The 18,675-nt window shown below is 39.2% G+C and overlaps 1 protein-coding gene across 5 annotated transcripts in view; it reads right to left on the bottom strand.

Moving 5' to 3' along the window:
* Positions 1 to 725: 725 nt before the first annotated feature.
* The window catches only part of FRMD4B (FERM domain containing 4B), a 319,973-nt gene continuing 302,023 nt past the window's right edge, over positions 726 to 18,675 (bottom strand). For all 5 annotated transcript variants that reach the window (XM_077858098.1, XM_077858096.1, XM_077858097.1 and 2 more), the window contains 6 exons: positions 17,061 to 17,117; positions 14,938 to 15,085; positions 12,218 to 12,337; positions 10,498 to 11,309; positions 6,938 to 7,070; positions 726 to 2,722 (listed from right to left, as the gene is read on the bottom strand). In XM_077858098.1, coding sequence (XP_077714224.1) covers positions 2,602 to 2,722; positions 6,938 to 7,070; positions 10,498 to 11,309; positions 12,218 to 12,337; positions 14,938 to 15,085; positions 17,061 to 17,117 — 1,391 coding nt within the window. In that variant the 3' untranslated portion in view covers positions 726 to 2,601. The remainder of the gene's footprint in view (positions 2,723 to 6,937; positions 7,071 to 10,497; positions 11,310 to 12,217; positions 12,338 to 14,937; positions 15,086 to 17,060; positions 17,118 to 18,675) is intronic.

Genomic DNA, 18,675 nt, shown 5'->3' with positions numbered 1-18,675 from the left:
ATATGTAAAAAAAAACCCCTAGGTGTAAACTACTTGTAATATGATGCTGAATTAAAAAAAAAATTACTGTGTGCATAGAAGAAAATGTGAACTAATAGAAAATAAATGAATAAATCTTACATCTGCTTACATTATGCTCCCAGGGCACAGTTATGTTCTTAAGTTATCTATTTGTTTTATGTTTGAATTTGAATTTTGTTTGAATTTAAAATTTTTATCAGGAAGATATGACATCTTACAGTAGGAAACAGATCAATGGGTTATGTTGAACAATTTGCCCCTGTCACGTTTTGGTTATTAATAAACATACCAAAAATGTGGTTGAAAGCAGTTTTCCTAAAAAGATATGGGGAAAAAATTATACAGCAGGCACTGTGCTTCCATTTCTGTACCTTCTTAAACCATTTGGGAGCCAGGTTCCATATCTTCTCTCAAGGTGCACTTGTCATTCTGAGCATTACCTTTCTTGAACAGGAGAAGGTTATTTCCATCTAAGACACTTGCACGGAAATATTAAGTTCTTCCTATATTTCATTTCCCATTCCCTTCTCCCCATTGGGCAGGATAAAGAGATGTCAGATGAAACATTCTCTTGAATTTAAAAGACCTGTTTGCCAGTCTGCAAAACTAGGATGAATGACTCGTTACAAATAAACAACATTCGTAAGATTAGGAAGCCTAAAAATTCACATCTGTCATCCTCCATGAGGCAATAAACTACCGTATTTCATCAGTTCTAAGACAACTTTATTGTAAGACACAGCATTATTTTATGCAGCACTAAGAAAGAAAAAAAAAACACTGCCAATTCATTTAGAGCATGCCATCAATCAAAAGATGCATCCCGATTTCAAAGATGTAAATATGAAAAAAAATGTGCATCTTGGCATCTGTAAACTATGGTAATACTATGACTAAAAACCTGCAATCTTGTCCGACATGATCACTTGAAGTAGAGCACTTTTAACAGCTTCGTATGAACCCTGAATGTAATGGAAGAACACGTAAACATTTTCAGTAGCACACCTTCGGTTTATTGACCTATGTAAAAAAATAATAGGTCTTAAAAAGTCAGAACAGTAAAAGAATATGCAAAAGGGTATTTCTGTTTCTAGAAGGCTATACAAATATGCAAAAAGGAATAAGTTACTTTTTTTGCATGTCTTCTTTTTTGTTCCAAATTTTCCCTCAAACTTCATATTTAATGATACAAATGACTAAGGACCAGTTTAACAAATCATCTTTATGCATATATTACATGCTTTGGAATATAGATAGAAAATGTTCCAAAAAAGTTGTTCAGAAACTTCTCTATTCACAATATGAACACGAAACCTGTATAAAAGGGAGGGGGGAGGGAGCACCTTTTATGGAATATTGAAGCAGAGTGAAGATGACACAAAAGAACAATCTGGAATATGGAAATATTTGTTTGTTTGTTTTTAAAAAAAAAAACACTATAATAAACCATAGCTAATTAGTTCTTCCAAGTAAAGTATGAGGTAGTTTTAGCCTCATAATTAAATCTACTGCAGCTTGGAGTTTTTTTGCTTTCGTCTCTTTAATGACTAATCTTGTTTTTGTCATTTGGTGACTTAGAACCCCCTGTGGAATCTGGACAATTTGCTTCCTTTTCTAATGTTCACCATTTTAAGGCACGCAATTCATCTAAAATGATGTGGCTTTTGTTTTTTCATTTCATTTTGTTTTGGGTTCTTTCTGTATTACCTTAAAATACTTTTTCAAACTCTCAATTATAAAAACTTTCCATATCAGGTCTGCCATTTCAAACGGCAGCCAAATTGGAGAGTTACCAGCCCGAATAATAACCCATCAGGCCACTGGTGTACAAAGGAAAAAGGAGCCCAGTAATATTGTACCTTAGAAAATTCTCCAAGCAGAGTTTGTCAATTATTCAGTGGGCTGCTTCATGTTCCCCAATCTGCTACCATAAAGTTATATTACAGGATGCTACGGCACTAAGTCTTTCCAGAACCCATTTTACGGTGCTTATGAAAACCATCACTCTTTATAATCTGCTAAAATCCTTTACACTCATCCAGAACTTCATGAAAATCCAGCCTCTCTTCAAGTAATTTTCCAATACTGTCTCAATTGTCCACGGCCACGTAGAAATAGCATGTTATTCTTCGCTGGCTCACAAATTCAAACTTTCTGAAGGTGAACAATGTCTAAGGAGCTCCTGGTTTCCATTTTCTCTTCATTCCGAATTGTGCTCTGAAATTTCCTGTCCTTCTTCCCTACTGGAGACCCTGAACGCACTTGTCACAGTTTTGTGGTTTGCCTTCAAAACTTTTAGTCCCTTAAAAAAAGTGCTTGCTGTTGATACAGGCTGAGTCCTTTCTCGGCCACGGTTCTACCTTGCTCTGTTGGGTTAGTGCCCGGAGTTTGAAAGGCAAGTCGTTCAGGGACTCTGCACAGCCTCAGCGTGTGATTCACTTCCAGGGCAACTGAGTCCTCTCTTCGACCTTCGATGCCTTTAGCTTTCTACAGCCGAACAGCTTTCTGGGAAGACGAGCACATTCTGCAAGGCACACTAGTGTGAGAACGCAGTGCTTGGTCGAGAGATCCAACTGCAGTTCAGACTAATGTTCCAGGCTTTGAATCTTCATGCCAAAAGAGCCTCTGCTCCCTGCTCTCCAGGCTTTCTTCCAACCGGCTTCCATCTGTACTGTCCAGTTGACTGATCTCTGTGTACTGTCTATTAAAGGAAACCAGAGAAGTTATTATTTGTGGTCATTTTTACTACCGGAGTACAAAGATTACTCAAAGAATTGGTAGAAAGCACTGTCAAGTCAAAGGATAATGGTGTGTGTGTGTTCTTTCATTGTCCTGCTGGCGCACTGTCAAAAAGGTCCATGCAAGGTGCCCTGGATTCTCTAGAGAGACAGTCCTTTGTCTCACTCACATTTATCATTGATCAGGACCCAGACTGTGGTTAGTTACATGTTAACTTGAAGGTTTTTTTTATGTCTGGAAGAAATACAAATAACTTCTCTCTAGTATAAAAAGATCATGGTTATAGCTTTATTGCCCCATAGGCCATTAACTGGTTTTTAAATTTAATTTAGTAATCTCATGCCAGCATTTTATCTTTCAGTGTGTTGAATTTCGTCTTTTGAATTCTCTTGGAAGCAGCTTTACCATTCTGTTAGTTCTCTCATTGATGAGTTAAATAAGGCTTTGACACAGGCCTATTTTCTCTTTGGGTGGGAGTCATATTTTGAACTTAAAAAAAAAGTCTACTTTTGACAGCCGCATTTTAAGTATTCTTCAAATTAAGGGAATATACTAGATGCTTTCCTAAGGGACAAAGGAATATAGTTAGAGGAAGGCAGGGGCACTCAGGGACACATGTTACATCCCTGGGGTATATGGGTTGATTGTAAATTGGAAACAACACCACATACAACAATCATAGGCATATTTGGAGGGGAGAGCCAGAGGAAAGCATTCTATTACACAAGCCATTCTAAGAAGCAAAACCTCGTTCCTGCGAGAGTCATTTAGAATAGGTTAGATAGTTAGTAGGTTTCTTTTTATTTCAAATTTCTTTAGTAAAGATGATTAAAAAGTCACTGGAAGGAGAGCTTTGGAAATAAATAGTATACAAAACCAGGTATTTAGTGTTTTCATCTAATATAAACACAAAGTCAGATTTCCATAGCTTCACACATCAGCCAGAGCAAGCAAAGTTGCTGCTACTACACAAGATGCAACACCCAGATCTGAAGGGCTATACTTACTACCGCTGGCTACACTTAGCAAAAGAGCACTTAAAACTGATCTCATTTCTGGAGATGCAACCATTCTCCGGGACAGAAGCCCTCGGTTTTGCCTAGTGTAGGTCGAGTTAGATGGGGAAGAGGATGGGAAACGGAAAACAGGAAACGAAAAAAAAAAATTACTTGAAAAAAGTTTGCATCGCAGAGCCAAGAATCTGAGCATATTATATACCAAGCAGCATAAGAGACTTTGGCATTTATAATTTTAGAAAGTTTATGCCACTGACGATTATACCGCACCACACTTGGAAACAAATTTTTATTGGTAAAAACGTGCAGGTTTCTGTAAATGTTAAGAGCCAGACCCTCTGGGGAAAAGGGTCTTGAAATAATGGGGACTTCATTTGTTTAAAAAAAATACTCAAATCTTTAACTTCAGGGCAGATCTAAATTTTTTTTTTTTTTTTTTTTTTTTATCTATTCATGAGAGACACACAGAGAGAGAGTCAGAGACACAGGCAGAGGGAGAAACAGCTCCATGTAGGGAGCCCTATGTGGGACTTGATCCTAGGACTCCAGGATCACGACGGGCCAAAGGCAGGTGCTAAACCTCTGAGCCACCCAGGGATCCCTAAAATTTTTCTTTTTATCTTTATCTTGAAACCTAATCTCTCTCTTATTTTGAAAATTATGTTTCCATCAAAAATAACACAATTTCATAGCAAATTTCTAAAACTTGATGGATGGCTGTTATTATACTTGCTTTGTTAGTAGGTCAAGTTAAATTGATCACTCTGAGGTATAATAAAAGAAAAAAATCCTTAATAGACTAATAGATGGGAATAAGCACACCCGTACCTTGCTGGGAGGGTCAATTGGCAAATCTTTCTGGAAAGCAAGGGCTTAAAAAATACACTTTTCAATTTAATCCATTAATTCTACTTATTGGAATGTAACCTAAGGCAATAATCTGGAATTCAGACAAACGTTTTGCACAAAGAGGTCAACAGCAGCATTACAATAAAAAAGGAGAAAATCTAAAAACCATTCAAATTCAAAATAATGGGAACTGTTGAATAAAGTATGGTATATTTATTGAGTGGAATATCATGTTGATCACATAAAATAAGGCTTAAGGTATTTTTAAAAATATGGGAGCATGTCTAGTGTTGCAATATTAAGTAAAAAAAAAAACTGGGATGCAAAAGTTCCTAGACAATGAAAGATGTAAAATTGCACATAAGGTTATCATTACAACCAAGTTAAAAATGGATTTGGGAAAATGGGGGGATGTGTCAAAATGCTAATAGCTTCCATCCCTAGGTGGTGGGATTATGGGTAAATGATTTCCTACTTATTTATCCCTTTATCATTTTCCTAATTTTCCACAATGAGCTCATATTATGTGCATGTGAGCATACACAATAGGGATCTTTAAATAGTTTCTAATTTCCTGTGGATTATCCCCCTCTGACATCAGACTCCATGTCAAGCCGTCTTGGGCTGGCTGAAATAGATAGGCACACTCGGTAAAAACAGATTTTCTTTAAAAATGTTTAGTACTTCCTGAGTCCAGTGAAAGTGGTGTCAAGGATCTTCAAACTGTCTTACGTGCTGGGCTTCTTCTATCATTTCTAACGCAGTCAACGAAAAAGAAAGTAAAGGTATACAAACTGGAAAACTATTTGCAAGTGAATTCTACAAAATGATGAGACCCGAATTGAAAAAGTGCAGCTCTAGTTTTGGGCCAAAGGCACTTTTGTTCTCGCTCCTAACTCATTTGCAAGCATTATTTACAGAAATCCAAGCTATTTGAAATCCCCTGAGGTATATTTTTGCTTAAATTCTATTTTGAGCACACCCTTTGTTGAGCTGAGACAATTGGCCTAATAGTTCAAGCCAAGAAAAACTCTTCTTGCACAGGGAGAAGAAAAATAAGACTTTGGGGGTTGACTACCTCCAATTCGCTTGTTACAGAGTACTTTATTAGGAAATTACAATTTCACTCATATGTGGAACTTAAGAAACAAAGTGGATAAACATAGGGGAAGGGAAAAAGAGAGAGAGAGAGAAATGCAAACCATAAGAAATTCTTAATTGTAGAGAACAAACTGAGGAATGATGGAGGAAGGTGGGGGGGATGGGCTAGTAGGTGATGGGGATTTAGGAGGGTACTTGTGAAGAGCACTGGGTGTTGTATATAAGTGATGGATCACTGGTTTCTACTCCTGAAACCAATCTTACTGTATACACTGACTAACTAGAATTGAAATAAAAAATTGAAGTAAAAAAGAAAAGAAATTAACCTCTCAAATTCATCAGGATAGACACTTTTATAAGTTATGGTCTGTGGCAGTCTCCCTATGGCCAAAGCGAGTTGACCTAGAGCAAAATTAAATAAAAACAAACAGAAAATGTTCTATTTCTTAGCACGATGGGTGTGAATTATATTCTGTGCAAAGTGATAGGGAGAAATGACCTCTTCAAACTTAATTCCTCCTACATATACAAACAAGTGAAAAATGTGAAATGTGGAGTTAGCAATCTTTTTTTAAAATCGCATTTTAACAAATTGTTCTTACGTATTTCCTCCAAATGTTTACAGAGGACCACGATTACAAACAGGACAGCTGGCTGTGTCTGTAGCTTCTTAGTGAACACAGGGTCAGACACAAAAAGGCAGCAAATGTTTGAAATCAAGCCCACCAACTGTTTATGAGGAATTTTGGTGCGAACAGCCTTTTCTGGAGTAGAGATATTTTTCCTCCAAGGTTCCAGAAGAGTCTTAAATGGATATATCAGCAATACAGTTTAGAGTACTGCAATTAAAAAACCCTTCAGGTACAGAATTTAATGTACAGAAGACAAGGAACAGAATCAAGTTGGAACCATCTAGATTAAGAGTCAAGAAACCTTTTCTTAAAAGGCCAGATACTTTTGGCTTTGTTGGCCACTCAGGCTCTGTCACTAACTCCACTCTGCCTCACAGTGCAAAAACAGCCAGAGGTAGTATGTACATGAATGAATGCGGCCGTTTTCCAATAAAACTTTATTTACAAAAACCAGTGGCAGCTGGTTTTGGCCTGTAGGCTATAGTCTGATGATCCTTGGGCATTATAAAGTAAAACAGAATTCCTCAATTCTTCTGACCAGGAACAGGTTACCAGAATTTTGGAGCATTGGTTTCTCACCTGCCTGGGGAGGGCAAAGGATTATAGATGTTGCCATAGCAGCTGGTGTAGGAAGAATGTGCCGGGGTCTCGTATTCAGATAGCCCTATAGCTATCTGGGTCCTCCAGTTCCCAGAAGCATTTGTAGAAGATACTAGAAATAAAAATGGAAAGAGACAAAATTAGTGGGACTATTCAAAATGAAGACTGTTCAGGCCATTTAGATATATATTATAATCATCTACGTGCAGAGATCAAGAGCCAATGTTTATAATCAACAGAGTTCCTATTTCAATTTAGTCACTTATTGGCCGTGTCTCTAGGCAAATAGTTTATTCTCTTTAAGTCCCGGTTTCTTCACCTGTACAGTGGGGGTAATCATGCAAATATATCCTGTATAGGGATGATACCATGATTAAATCAAGTTATATGTGAGAATGTTTAGCACTGTGCCTGGTATAGAATATGTACCCCCCCAAAAATGAGAATTAATGATATTATTAATGAGAATAAAGTTAATTGAAAGGCATGCTATGGGACGCCTGGGTGGCTCAGCGGTTGGGTGGCTGCCTTTGGCTCAGGTCGTGATCCCAGGATCTGGGATTGAGTCCCGCATCTGGCTCCTGTGAAGAGCCTGCTTCTCCCTCTGCCTATGTCTCTGCCTCTCTCTCTCTCTCTCTCTCTGTCTCTCATGAATAAATAAATAAATCTTAAAAAAAAAAAAAGAAACGCATGCTATAAGAAATAACCTCAAAGACAAGGAGGAAAAAAATTCTTCTACATGGAGAGGATCTCTCCATTCTCGCTATGGTGGCTGGATAGATAAGGCTTTATTTGTAAAGATAAGATGACCAGTTTGAGTTTCCTGGAGGCTTTTGGAGGAAAAGCACTCCACAAGTTGATCTGTTGGGACATGACTTGTTCCTTGACCCAAGGCAATACCAGCTTTTAGCAGGATCAATGCATACTTTTCACCTTAAACAAAAGTGTGCAGGTGAAGGTGTAGGGAGAGTAATTAGGACAGAAGGACATTAGTTCTACTGAACTGGAACAAGACAAGGGTATGATCTGGAGCAAAGCCCAGTGAATGTCTCACTCCAGGGCGTTGCTGTCCTCTCTAAAACCAGTCTTGCTTCATGCCGAGGATATGCAAGGTGACCACCATGTCAAACTGATGGTCCAACACCAGCACCGCTCATGGAGCCTCCCAGCTCTGCTCCATTTCCTGCTCCTGGCAGCCACCTTCCTCCTCTTCTTTCTCAGACCCACAAAGCCCTTGTGACCAGCGTACTACAGATGCAAAACTCATCCGTAGCCCTGGATGCTGTGAGGTTTTGACTCAAAGGTGTGATCCTCTCCCTTTGAGTTTCCAAGAATGTTTCATAACTCTGAGTCAGGGGGCTATGAGGCTTGGTGGTTGTGGTCAGAGCTGGGAGAGAATTCTCACTTGAGCACTTACCAGGTTTGGGGCTTTGGGCGGGGTCATTTCAACTCTCTAAACCAGAATTGCCTCCACAGCAAGATGGGGATAATAAGAACATACGTGACAACAGCACTCACTATATAGAACTGTTGCGTGCATTAAATGGGAGAGTGAGCATGACGCACTGAGCATGTGGTGTGGCCCAGGGTAAGCTGCCAGGAGATGGTGGCTGTCATTACTACTAAAACTGAGTCATTGGGGTGCCTGGGTGGCTCAGTGGTTGAGCATCTGCCTTCAGTTCAGGTCGTGATCCCGGGGTCCTGGGATCGAGTCCCACATAGGGCTCCCTGCAGGGAGCCTGCTTCTCTCTCTGCCTATGTCTCTGCCTCTCTCTCTGTGTCTCTCATGAATAAATAAATAAAATATTTAAAAATAAATAAATAAAACTGAGTCACCAAGAGAGTCTTTAGATGGCTGGAAGGGACTACAAAACCTGACTACTTTGGCATATAACAGGAAACTTTCCATGATGCATGCCTGTTGTAATATATTTCTTGTAGCTATAAAATGTAGACAGGAATGAGGAAGATTCCAAAAGGGAATTTTCTTGAGGAACTCTAATTCCAACCCTTTAGTTCTTTAAAATGTAATGCTTTTTGGTCTGGGGGGCCAAATCCTACAGCTCCCAGGCAGGCTCCTACCTGTAAGCATTAACTCCATTCTTAACTTTGCTCCAGACACTGAGCCACCCTCCAGTAATGCCATGGTTTCTGAGGTACACCTGCTGCTCTCCAGCCTCACTGTTTAAAAAGGCAGGTGCTTTGATGACCATCCATCCATATGCATCTCAGCCCTCCTTGTTTGGTTCTTTCTTTCTAATGTTCTCCCCATGTTTTTCTGAGAGATTTTTGTGCAACTCCCTGAACCTTAGGGGAAGGAAGGCATTCTCTAGATCTGAGCCATAAATAACAAGGAATAATGACAGGAGCCTTGTTGTATGTTCGGTGTGGTAATAAATGGGAAAGCCCTAGCGGAAGTCCAAAGTCCTACACAGAGAGAAGAGACCTTAAACCCAAACAGAAATCTCCATGGAAATGCCTCTGGTCAACAAGCTTAGGAAACTTTTAAAGGCACAGTTTTCACAGACTACTGTGGAGTGATTCAGGAACCCGGTGCTATGTCTTACTAAGGGGTTATTCTGAGAGAGGGGGCAAGAACATGTGACCTCAGGTTGCCACACAGTTCAAGAACACATTCAGTTCCAAGCTCTAAAATTGCTGAATTTGTATACATTCCTCTAGACTGAGCTCTTCAAGGCCAGAAGCTGGTTAACACTAGCTCCTCAGCACCCAGGATATGCCTGCTTGCTTGCTGAATAAATGCAACCAGAGGCAGATACTCCTCTTTCCCTTCACTTCTCTACTTAGAGTAGGTCACACAGCTAGGGGCAGGCAGTAAGTCCTCCATGGATTTTAGTGGACTGAGGGGCAAAAGTCACTGCATGAGGCAACATCTCTAGCCAAAATTATCTTTGAAAATCCCGGAAATCAACCCTAAGGTGAAGTATATATGATTACTGAGTTGAGTCAAGGCATGCGAAGCACTTAGAACAGTGCCAGGAACAGGGCTTACTAAATACTGCCTCCTAAAAGAACTATTAGGAGCCTCCCATTGCTACCTGCACATTCAAAACAAATTGCCTTTAGATGATCAAGTTCCTGGTGGTGAACAGGGTGTATTAGGATGTTAGGATGTATAATCCTAATGTTTTCCGCTTGCCTGGCAGATTTATTCTATTTTTTTAATACATCAAACATCAGTGACTCAAACACTTTTATGAAATGTGGAGAACACACAATATTTGAAAGCCCCTCATACAGGGCAGCATACAGTAGGTACTCCATGAATGTTTGTTTGATTTGAATCTACAACTTGCTCCACTGGACTCCTGTAAACTGTGTTCTTTGGAAAGCTGAAAAGAAAGAGCTGTTTTTAAGTTGGAAATTCTTACTGTGTAGGCCCTACCGAATGGCTACTAGTGTCATGACTTTGGGTACTGGTCCCATAATCCCTGAGGGGAGTGGTTGGGGGGGAAGGTGGGCTGGGGGACATGAGGTAAATTTGATCTGAGAATCAGGTGCTTTCACAGTATTCTTACCTGAAGAGTAGGAGGATGTTCGACTGCTGGGAGAGCAGGGTACTTGCAGCCCAGCAAACCCCAGGCATCTCTGCGATCCCCTGTCTGAGTCAAAGCTAGTCTGTGGGCTGTGCCCCTGATCCTTTTGCCCAGAGGCCCGCTGGTACCAGCCACGCAGGTGCTCCGCAACTAAGGCCTTGTGGATGTTTTTGGTGATGTGCTCCGACTTGGCAGCAGCCTTCCGGGGCAGCCGGAGAGTTGCATATGGGTTATGGGGCACCCGGTCGACCTCATCTTCATGAAAGGACCTGCTATAGTCCCTTTGGCGCTCGTATCCATAGTGTGCTGAGGCCCGATAGGAAGGATTGACACTGTACTGTCCCTCAGTGTCATTCTCATAGACGTAGCCGCCACTGTAATACAGATCACACTCTGCATAGGGCGTGTATCCAGCAATATAGTAACTAGAAGAAGGTTGCTCCTGACTCTTTGTGTAGACGCCATTCCTCATACTATCCTTTTGTGCTAGGTTGGGCATGCTTCCTGAATTTGAAGTCGAAACGTTCTGTTTCTTGGACCTTCTCCGGCCCCTGGCACGAGTGTCCAGAGTCTGGGTGGTGTAATAGGGGCCGGCAACGGGCGTCACGCAGTAATACTCTGTGCTTGATTGGCTGGTGTAGGAAGACCCGTCATCCAGGATTTCTGTACTACTGCTTCTTTGGGATTTGGAGAGGGAGAAAAATGGCTTATCATTGTCCATCTCAGACAGCAGGTGGGACTGAGACTCAAGGCTTCCACTCCGCTGGCGGCAGTGTTGGGCTGAAGATTCAGGTCTGCAGGAGGAGCAAGGCAAATTTGTAACGGAGGAAGAAGGAAAGAAAGACCAAAATTTTACAAATGAAGGATTTAATCACCCTTGGCCTGCCATAAAACTCAAGGTATCCAAAGCTGACTGTACAAGAGAATCCATTTTTCACATAATCTATTGGTTCCCATACCGGTTTCACTGTCACGGGCCAAACGAGAAAAGAACCAGGTTCTAACAACTGTGCAATCCATAGCCTTACTCGAGAGTAGGGAAAATACACTGATGATGCACAAGTTGCATCAAAGCCTTCAAAAAAAAAAAAAAAAAAAAAAAAGCCCAACTCATCTTTGGAGGTTCCTCTCTCCCAACAGGAGAGCAGGAGAGCAGGAGACAGACTAGGTGATGGCAGCATCACATGCAGGAGAGCCTGGCTCTGACCCCCGATATACTCGGGTTGAGTCATGGCTCTGCCGTCCCCCAGCTATGCAAGCTTGGGTAAGACATTTAACTTCAGTCTTGCTTCCTCCTCTGTAAGGTGAGGAGGTAAAACAGGATCTGGGATCTACAGTTAGGCTCGTTGTGCAGACTGAATCATATCAGGTATAAAAAAAGAGCTAGCAAAACCCTCCCCAAACACTTCAAAATGTTGCTAGTGTCATTATCTTCACCCTCACCACCAAATAACAAATGGTGATGTCTGGTTGGGAAAATTAAGGCACACAACACCAAAAATCTCATATCTACCCAGCAAAGTATATTTTTAGGCATGTTTTCATTGCCAATGCAGTTGAACCATTAAGTAGAAAACACAGATTCGTAACGTAGTCCTGTTGGGTAAGGACCCTTAAAATGATTAAAACACACAACAAAGTAGAGTGAAACCTTGAAGCAAAAATCAACAGAGTTGAAGTAACTGGAAGGAAGCGCTCTTACTCCAAATGGCTGCTGCTGTAGGCGTTGCGGGTAAGAACTGGAGTGGTGGGCATGCTCCGTCCGCCCTGGGGCCGCCGATCCAGGGTTTTGTAAGGGCTGCTATGTGTCGACAGCATTTCCCTGTGAGGGCAAAAAGAAGAATTTAGGAGGTGATGAGCCTCCCAGCATCTCTGGCAAACTTGTCATAAGCTGATTTGAAACTTACTGGAAACCAAAGGAAAAGACATAGGAGAAAACTGGGAAGGGTGTCTTTGTGGTTAAGTATCCTCATATGACCTACATGAGTTTTAGGGGAAACACAAGTGATCTTGCTGAATCATAAATATGAAGGAAAAAATTAAAAAAAAAAATTAAAAAGAGTATACTGAATAAAAGAGATTGAAAGCAACTAGAGCAGAGTTGGTAAAGCCTTTTTCTATAGAGTTTAATAGTAAATATTTTTGGCTTTGCCGGCCAGATGGCCCTATCTTGACTGCTCTACTCTATCCCTAAAGTACAAAAGCAGTGTAGACAACATGTAAGTGAATGGGGGTGGCTGTGTACCAATAAAGCTTGACTGTGGCTATGAAAGTAAAATATCATATAATTTTTCACATCACAAAATATTATTGCTTCTGATTTCACCTCCAACTATTTAAAAACATAAAACCCATTCTTAGCTCATGGGCCATAGGAAAATAAGTTGCACAATGGATTTGGCCAGTGGGCTACTGTTTGCAGGCCTGTGAGTTCTGCAAATCACTTTGTTGGCTACCCAGCACTTACCCAGTGAGTGAGAACACAGTTTGAAGTTAATTTTTTAATTAAATGTGATTCTGATTACATTTTTACTTATTACAGAAGCATGTCAAGTCCCCTGCAGAAAATTTCAGAAGTGCAGATAAAAAAGAAAAAATTTAAAGTCTATAATCTGAAACTTCAGATACAAGCGGTCAACACTGAGTATTTTCAGATGTTTTTACTAAGCATATTTACTTATAAGCATTTATAGTTTTTAACAACAAAAGAATAAGATCTTACCCTATATTCTCTTTCAAAACTCATATTTAAAAAACTATACCTAATGTTTTGTGTTGGTTAATACTCATCTACAATGTTATTTTAATGACAGCATAGCATTTCATTATAAGGACTTATGATTTATTTAAGCAATCCACTAGTTGAGCATTTGGGTTATTTTCATTTTGTCACTATTGTAAACAATGCTATGATGAGCATCCTGTAGTTAATTAATTCAATAGGAAAAAGTCCTCTAAGTGAAATTGTTGGATCAAAGAGCAAACCCATCTTTAGCTATTAAGGAAGTAGGTATAATAATTTTTAAGATAATGATTTCCAGTTATAATTTTTCCTTCTGCTGCAATAGTTTTATTTTCTCAAATATAATAAATATACTTGTCCAGGGCTGTCCAATGATGGAAATGTGCTATATCTGTGCCAATATTACAGCCATTAGCCCACATGTGCCCATTAGCACTTGAAATGTGGCTAACATGATTGAGGAAGTGAATTTTTAATTTTATTTACTTTTAGTTGACCTGGCTGGCACAGCTCTGGACACTTGGATTGGTATTGTTTAAGGCAACAGTTCTAAATCCTAATCTAACAACTGAAGCTGATATGTAATAAAAGTTGTCATTGGTCTTTGACAAACGAGGAATATAACAAAGTGCTAGTTGTATTTTTTGTAAGTGAAGAATTATTTAATCTAAATAATCTTCCTTTATTTTAAGGCTAATTTTTACCTCTGCTGAGATGAAATATGACATATTGGTAAAAATCACAATATAGGCTTTGGAGTCTGGCTATGTAGGTTCAAATCCCGATTCTAACATTCATATGAACCTAACAGGTTATTCAAGCTTTCTGGCCCTCAGTGTACTTATCTGTAAATGGTAATGACAGACTCCTAGGATTGTGGTACAGATTAAAATTTGTAGTTATCAGACTCCTAGGATTGTGGTACAGATTAAATTTGTCAATACATATTAAAGCACTTTGAATAGCATCTGACATATAATTAGCATTCAATAAATGTTAACTTCATTTTATTATTATGACAAGGACTGTATTTTTCATATTTACATGTCATTTTTTTCATGAAATCATGGTATTGTTTATTTGAGCATTCTGATTACATAGAGCAAACATTTGGCAATCCTATCTTGGGTCCTTTTTTTTTTTTTTTTAAGTAGTATTGATCCATGCAGCCAAATTCTGAGAATCACTGGTCTGTCATCTTTTTAAGATCTGGTGTTATTGCTTGGATAACATTTACCTGAGACATTTGAGAAAAAAAGTCATATTATCTATTTTACAGATTGAAACTGAGTTGAAGTCTCATTTGAAAGATCAGAAGTCATTTCTGTCACTTGCACTGACAGAGTTGTTTTAAGAACAGTTTTCTGAGAGCATGGGTTATGAAATTGAACTTTGGGCATCATATCCAAATCCAGATTATAAATAATGCTCCTAGAACCTAACATAAATCCAACAGACTTTAAAATATAGGAAGCTGCTGAATGCTTTGAAAAGATCTCTTAGAAACACTTGCACTTGTCATCAACTACAAATAACAAGGGTTAGTTTCTATGCTTCGGTTTTACAAGATAACTCCTTCTGAAAGGAAAAATAGGATAATGCCCCAAAAAGTCAACCATTTTGGAGGAAAGATCTCATGGCTGGGAGGCATCTGCCTTATTGATGATGTGACTTCTCACCTGGACTGCCTGGTATCCACAAACTGTTCATTGACGGATGACTTTCTGAAATGGATTCGTTCAATACCGAGAGACTTAGGGGGAAGAATTCTTGGAGAATGAGGTACTGAACTTGGTCGCTGCCCAGCAAGAGTGAAGGTGTCATTGGCTATAAAAAGTAAATGAATGAATGAATAAGTAGGTAGGTAAATAAATAAGTTAACAAATACTCTGCCAGCACTCCAAAAAACAAATCAAAAGAGCTGGTGAACAAAGTGCTTTACCAGAGATGATATTTTTAGAGGTTTATTACTTTCAAGAAATTTATTTTTATGTTTTATAGACTTAGAAAACACAAATTACTGGATACAGTTGACCCTTGAACAACACAGGTTTGAACTGTGTGGGTCCACTTATATACGAATTTTTTTTTTTTACGAATTTTTAAAAATATAAATATAGTACACTAAATGCATTTTCTCCTCCTTATGATTTTTTTAAAAGACTTTATTTATTTTTTATTTGAGAGAGAGAGACCACATAAGGGGGGCATGAGAGGGGAAGAGGGAGAGGTAGAAGCAGAATGTCTGCTGAGCAGGGAGCTCTGTGTGGGGCTGGATCCCAGGACCCTGGGATCATGACCTGAGCCAAAGGCAGACACTTAACTGATTGAGCCACTCAGGCACCCCTTCCTTATGATTTTCTAATAACATTTTCTTTTCTATAGCTTACTTGACAGTAAGAATACAGTATATAATACATTTAACATGCAAATATGTATTAATTGATTATTTAAGTTAAGGCTTCTGCCAGTAGTATGCTATTAGTAGTTTAGTTCTGGGGGAATCAAAAGTTATACTCAGATTTGACTCTGGGAGATGTGGCCACCCCTAACTCCCACAATGTTTAAGGATGTGGGGCCTGAGCCAATTTTTTCCAGTTTAGTAGGTACCACTCTGAGCAAATAAGCTATAAATCACTCAGGTGGAATGGGTGCTACTATAGGTTTTCTAGAGTCACATTAAAAGAAAAGCCCCAGTGTGTAAAAGGCCAAAAGGAAGCTGGCCTGTAAAGTTGGCATGGATCACTTTTGTTCACCTTTCAAGTTGTCAGGCCTCTTTAGGTGACCAGACACTCATCTTGTCACTGAACATGATATAACTGATTTATGCTCAGTCATTAGAGACTTGTTATGTCTCCTGCTGACATTTGCATTTTCAAAGAGGAAAGGTAAGCATGACCCAACTTCAGCTCAAAGGAAGAATTTTGGAATGGTGGAGTTTCATGCACCATAAAACATGGGGTGGGGTGGGGATGAGGGAGATAAAGCAGTATGGGTTAGAGGCTTCCCGGAATTCCTTAAATCATATTAGACAGATAGCTACTCTTCTGCTTAAGGACAAGGGATTACAAGGAAGTACTCTACCACGCAATATGAAATCCATTCCATCATGAAATGTGTTGAACAAACAAAGGCCATCACAACAGATAAGGTCTTCCTCTATGAAACCATTACAATGACATGTAACCCAATTTCTTCCTGAGGAAAACAAACCCCTAGCCATCCAGGGATAATCAAAGTCTACACTGTGTTTCCTGGTTTGAGATTAGACTCCAAATATGTAAGATGTCACCATTGGGAAAAGCTGAGTGAAAAACTCGTATTATTTATGCAACTCCCTGTGAATGTGTAATCACTTCAAGATAAAATGTTAAAAAAATCCTCCAGAGGGGCGCCTGGCTGGCTCAGTCAGGAGAGCATGCAACTGTTGATCTTAGGATCATGAGTTCAAGCCCCACTTTGAGTGTGGAGCTTACTTAAAACTAAAAAATAAATAAGTAAGTAAAAAAAATGCCATTAAAAAAATTCTACAGAGCCTCACAAACCCTTACTGAGAGGCTGCTCAGTCATGTAATAGTATTCTGATTTCCTGAGGTCACGTGATTTGTATGGCACTGTATTTGATGATGAGTTAACTTGGATGGAAGTTAATCATAATCTCCTTTCCCCAACCATTCTGCATAAGGGTAACTTAGTTCATTCTACTTTTCCCAAAAGAATAACACATAGGCATTACTTAAGGAAATTGTCTTAATATTTCAGAATATATAACATTTTGAAATGAAAAAGAAGAGCTACTTACAATCATCATAGGTGGTAGTGTCAGACAAGGAGCTGCTCTCTGAGGGGATTATGTCTTCTGTGAATAAAAATACGTGCCTTTAGAATAATGGGACATTTATACACCTACAGTGAGTTTAATACAGCAATTCTCAATGGAGTGCATCTTTATTTTTATTTAGTAAGTATTAACTAATTACAGTGCATTAAGAATTATTAATGATTGTAACAATGGAATCATTTACTAGTAAAGATATAAACAAATAAACAAATAAAATCTTTTAAAAATGGAAGAGATTTCAAGGAAATTTTTGTTTTCAACTAGTTTTCAATCTAGCTTCTACATAGGATGAAAACTTTACCTTATACATTGAGGGCGCACAACCAATAAACAGGAAAGAAAAATCATGCCACTCATGTCATAAATGCTAAATGTTAAAATACACTTGAACCCTCATTTGAAAATCTACTGTTAGTTTAAGTTATTTTTTGGCCCCTCCCTGAAGAAAAGGGACTTTCTTAATAGATGAACACTTTGTGGTGGACAAGCTTTTCAATTAGACCTGGGTTTCTCACATGGTACTACTGACGTTTTGGATTGGATAATTATTCACTGGGGAGAGCCGTCCTTTGAATTGTAGGATCTCCAGCCTCCACCTAACAGCAGCAGTTTTGACAACCAAAAATGTCTGTAGATGTTGCCAAATGTTCCCTGGGGTGCAAAATTGCTCCTGGTTGAGAACCACTGAATTAGACAGACCTGGATTCATATCTTGGTTCTGTCACTTACTAGCTGTAAGATCTTGGGCAAATGACTTAACCACTCTTAGCATCACTTGGCTCAACTACAATGGGAATAAGAGTAGTAAGTAGTATGCAGTGCTAAGGTGAGCAGTAATTAAAATAATGAATGTAAAGCTCTTAGCCCAGTTCCTTGTACAGGACAGATGCTCAATAAAAATTAGCTATACTTATTGCTTTCATTACCTAGACACAGCATTCTGTTGGTTGGAAATACCCATAATATTCCTAAGTATTACTGTTGCCCATCAAATGTTAAAAAATGTATTTAGTAATAGGAGTCATCTCAGATGTGTTGATTTACCTTGGTCAATCATTCCATACACAGGGTCAAGTCCTGGCAAGGTTATAGGCAAATATAGCACCTTAGTGTAGGTTTCAATGCCATCATGAAGGAAATCTCTCCCATCTGATCTCAAATGTTAATCTCCATCAGAGCTGGGCAGACTATCTCTTAATTGGACACACAGTAGAGTTTGAAGGCAAGGTGCCAGTGTAGTCAGCTGTCAGGCACACTTAAAAAAAATCTACCCAATATATGCTCAACCATTGGCACCATCTGCTGCCCAAATGTCACTCATTGTAAGGGAGATCGCTCAAATCTTGCAGTTTGGGGATGAATGGGCCACAACAAATGGTTATGAAAGTTAAGTACACTGCTAATCACCCATTTCTGCAGGTCCAGAATGTAACCACCTCCAAGGCCAACTGGATTTCTCATTCGGAGTCAAAGCCATCCTAAATTCTCCAGCTGTAGCTGATGAACACTTGTGTGTTGATGTCTGTGCATTCACTTTCCAAAAGCCATATCTCTGCTATATAAACCATACCGCCCT

This window comes from Canis aureus, chromosome 19 (genome assembly GCF_053574225.1).
Source record: "Canis aureus isolate CA01 chromosome 19, VMU_Caureus_v.1.0, whole genome shotgun sequence".
Lineage (NCBI taxonomy): Eukaryota > Metazoa > Chordata > Mammalia > Carnivora > Canidae > Canis > Canis aureus.
This window is presented reverse-complemented; position numbering and strand designations above follow the sequence as displayed.